The following is a 4,037-nucleotide window of genomic DNA, read 5'->3' as shown; positions in this document are numbered from 1 at the left end:
ATTCAGGTACACCGTACAAAGAAACGCACAAACTCTTCTAAAGCTTATTTTTAGACAACTCTGCAATCACAGCTGGATGGCTATTTCATGCAACTGAGACAAGATGGCAACGTCCAAAACCAGGAATCAAATTAGTTTTATTTTATATGACCTTTTGGCATTAACAGTCAAAACACGATTGCTACAACGAAAGATATAAGAGGTCAGCGGTTCTGCACAACCACAAGGGCAGATGCAACTGTAGGATGGAGGCTTGAGGAAGGAAGCTCCGAGCAGGGCGACTGTTTCTCCAAAACAGCCAGAGACCGTCTGTGGGCTCCAGCCAGCAGAAACGAGCTCTGGAAAGCGCATCACCTCCAGGCCACTCTGCCACCACCAGGAAAGGGAAGCAAGTGCTGAATTGTMACAAGTGACCCCTTGGCCACGAAGCTTTTCAGTACTGCACCTGAAATGGGAGGCCATCACCTCTTCCCGCAACCCAAGAACCCAAGAAAGCTCACCTGAAGAAGCCAGGAGCAAAAATCACGTCTCCGAGGCCCAGAGCGTGCATATTGCGTCAGCCGCAAACGGAGGTACTCCCCTTCGTGTGACTGTGCAGCCAAAATCGCCTCGCTCTTATCGGCGCTGAGCCCAGGCCAGCTGGGCTCCGGCCAGACGTTTATCTCGCCTCGATGCCAGGAAACCCAGGGAACGCCAGCTGATTGAACCAGCAGAGCGTGTAAAGCCATGCATCACCGGCACACAGGTAGCTCTGCCCAAACGCCGCCCGGCCCCGGCCCCGCAGAGACGTCAGTCGGGGAGCCATGGTGCCCTGCCGTGCCACCGCTGTGCTGCCCCCCAAAACCCCAAACGACGAGCATAAGGTGACTATGACCAGCTTGATGCTTCGTCAGCAATCTCTTCGGAAAGGAAAAGCCACCACCTGGTGTCAAACCACCCGGTCAACTGGAAAGTCTGCTCTGGGCTGACTGACCTTATTGGAAGGGTGGATGAACAACTTTTAACAACAAAAAGTACTTGCATGTGGCAGAGGGACAGAGCAGACATACTAAGTGGCAGATGACGTCCAAACTGAGCTGCCCAGCGGGTTTTGCAGAAATGAAATCGCAGAAGGGCCCTTGGGGCACCGAGCGGTGCCTGCTGAGGGCACCAGCCATCCTCTCCCGTCCTTCCCCCATGCCCAGCACGGACAGGGACACTGAATCTGTACGTTGGGAACTGGGCAGGAGCAGAGACTGCTCGATCTGGCCGTCGCAGCACAAGGAGGTGCCAGTTCTCTCAGAGGACAGACCTTCCTGGCGCTGGGGATTTTTTAGATCAGCATTAAATATCCCTATAGTGAAAAGAGGTACACTCACCTGCGTGAAAATTAAATTTTCTAGGTTCCTAAAAACATAACCCAACAGGCACACTAAGAACTCAGTTCTTCTTCTTTAACTTTGAGCTAACTGCTTCCAAAGAAATAATTCACCCATCCAGAGTCAAAAGGTTATTAAAAAATTGTTTTATTAGGGCTAAGACAAAAGACAAAAATAAAGCTCGTGATGGACAAGATAGGCAGGACATAACACACAAAACTGCCCAGCACATAAATAGACCTTCTAAATGTTCCTGAGAAACTTAACAAGGCCCCTGTTCTGCTGCTCTCTCTAATTTGAGAGTCTTTAGGAAATTCCGATTGTATTATGGTATGGTGACTATAGAAAACAGTCATAAGGAGTTTCAAGTGTGTATGTAGTTTTAGCAGATTTGACAACGTGCAAGTTGAAGTAAGAGTCCCACAATTCTGTTATCTCCTTGAAAACTACATTGACTGTGTAAAACTCCCTCCTGCTATTAGAGCATTAGGTTCGCATGCCTAGGAAAATGGCTATAGATTAGTCCTCAAAAAACAGCTTGGAGAATTTTGCTGTTAGGCTCAAAGTCACCTTTGCAGCGTGCCAGATCAATGGGCGCATAGCATTTGCATTTGAACTCCGACACTCGGCCACTCACTTGGTCAGAACTAAGTGTCCGCTTGCAAAATTGCTGGGAACAATAATAAGTTGGTTAATGAGTCTCAAAAAAGAAACAGGCTTTGCTAAAAGAATGAGCCTGACGAGTTCTGTGAGGGCTACTCCCTTTGGCTGCAAAAACAAATCGGAAAGGATTAAAAACACTGCATTTAATCCTGTCATCTAAAAAATGCACAGAGCAGAAAGGCAAGCCCAGTACTCTAACAGGAGTCAGACAGCGACGCTTGCGTAAACGCGAGCACAGGGCCCCATCCCGCAAACTTCCAGCCCTGGGGACAGCGAAATCCAGACCGGAAACCTAACCACGAATCCTAAAAGCTAAACACTTGTTTACAAACCAGCGGCAATGAAAATGCTACATTAACCCATGTAAAAAAATATCCAGGAAGTAGAAACTGGGCAAAGTGCAGAGAACAAAGGTTCAGACCTGCTGGAGGAGCCTGTGCACCGCCGTAGGGATCGACTGCGCTGGCAGGCTTCCTCGCACGCTTTGCAGCAACACAGAACGCGCCAAGCACTTCGGCAAGCTTTAAAAAACAACACAAAAATGCCTAACTATTAAAGTTTTGGAAGCTGTGTTTCATAATCTCAAAGTGCTTTTCTGCCGGCTGCTGCAGCGCTCTCGGGGACATCCTGCAGCTGAGAGCGTGGTCCCAGCGCTGCCGTGCAAGGCAGCAGGCTCCACAGCCCGGCGGCACCTCTCGATTGCCATCCTGGCATGGGCGTGCAACGCAAATCAGCGAGAGCTGCCGCAAAATCCACCCGGCACAGAAGAGTCCCGCCTGGGGGTACCCACAGGGCCGATACCTGCGTCGTTGACCCAGACATCCAGCTGGAGCTGTGCGCCACATAAGGTGGCCGTGTCCATCCCGCAGCCGGGGCTGTGCTCAGCCAGGCTCACCGGACCGTCCCCGTCAGGCACGAGAGGCACGTGCAGCAGGCGCAGAGGCTCAGCACGGCCGTCAGCGCGGCCGAGAGCCGCGACTGCCGCTTGTACTGCAGGGCTTTCTTCACCTCCTCGTTGGACTGAGAGATGTAGTCGAGCGTGTGCAGCACGTAGTGCTCCACGTTGTTGATAACTTCATGCTGCTCCGACACCAGGACCTCCAGGTGCAGGAAGAGTGAGTGCAACTCCGTGATTTGAGCCTCCAGGTCCAGCAGCTGCTGGTGGCGCACCTGAGCCATGGCCAGATGCTGCTTGGCCTTCAGCACCTCCAGGTCCCGGCCCACGATGCGGGGAGCGACGGGGCTCTCCACCAGCTCATCAACATCCTTCTCTCCCAGGCTCAAGCCTGCCAGCTCTGCCTGCCTCGTGATCTGCTCTTTCAGCTTCCCCACGTAGAGGGTCTCCTTGGCGTAGTGCCTGTTGAGGATGTCCCGGTACCGCCTGACCAGGAGGGAGAGCTGGTTCTGGCGGATGCGGTGCCCCGCGCACCAYGGCCTGCTGTCTCGGACCAGCCTGTCTTGAATGGCACTGAGCTGAGGCTGGATGACCTTAGCTTCATTGGTGAAGGAGGCTTTCATATTGCTGAGCCCTTTCTTCTCCTCGTAGATGCTCTCCTCGGTGGTGCAGCAGAGCACTTTCTGCTGCTTCTTGTCAATACTCTCAGATAACTCCTCTAGCTTGTCCAGGGCCAAGGAGAGGTTAGATCCCTCCTGGAAAACCTTGCTTATGGGATTGGCCTCCTCTTCACTGAAAACAGGGTTATCAAAGGCAAGGATATCATCCATATCGCAGGAGTCCCCCGCTTCCTTAACTCGCATCCGCAGCTCCTCCAGCCTGTCCTTCATCCTGGGCACCAGCTGCTGGCAACATCTGTGGCAGAGGGACACCAAAAGTACACATCAGCTTTGTGAAGGAATACGTGAGATCAGCTCTTTTGCGTCAATGGAAGCTGTTAAAATCTTTCCTCCCTGAGCTTGAGCAAATATTGGCTAAGGCAATAAGCTTTCCCCAGGTTTGCTCCGTGTCACATGGCTTTCTGGTACCAGCCAGGTTAGATTGCATACCAAAACTGGGTG

At 52.0% G+C, this 4,037-nt stretch overlaps 1 protein-coding gene across 1 annotated transcript; it reads right to left on the bottom strand.

The window, feature by feature from the left end:
- Positions 1 to 2,912: 2,912 nt before the first annotated feature.
- On the bottom strand, positions 2,913 to 3,806 carry LOC112966302 (syntaxin-3-like). The gene has a single exon (XM_026066282.1). The coding sequence runs from the start codon at positions 3,804 to 3,806 to the stop codon at positions 2,913 to 2,915; it is 894 nt and encodes a 297-aa protein (XP_025922067.1).
- Positions 3,807 to 4,037: the final 231 nt, after the last annotated feature.

The sequence above is a fragment of the Apteryx rowi genome, unplaced genomic scaffold, assembly GCF_003343035.1.
Source record: "Apteryx rowi isolate R43461 unplaced genomic scaffold, aptRow1 scaffold_24, whole genome shotgun sequence".
Lineage (NCBI taxonomy): Eukaryota > Metazoa > Chordata > Aves > Apterygiformes > Apterygidae > Apteryx > Apteryx rowi.
This window is presented reverse-complemented; position numbering and strand designations above follow the sequence as displayed.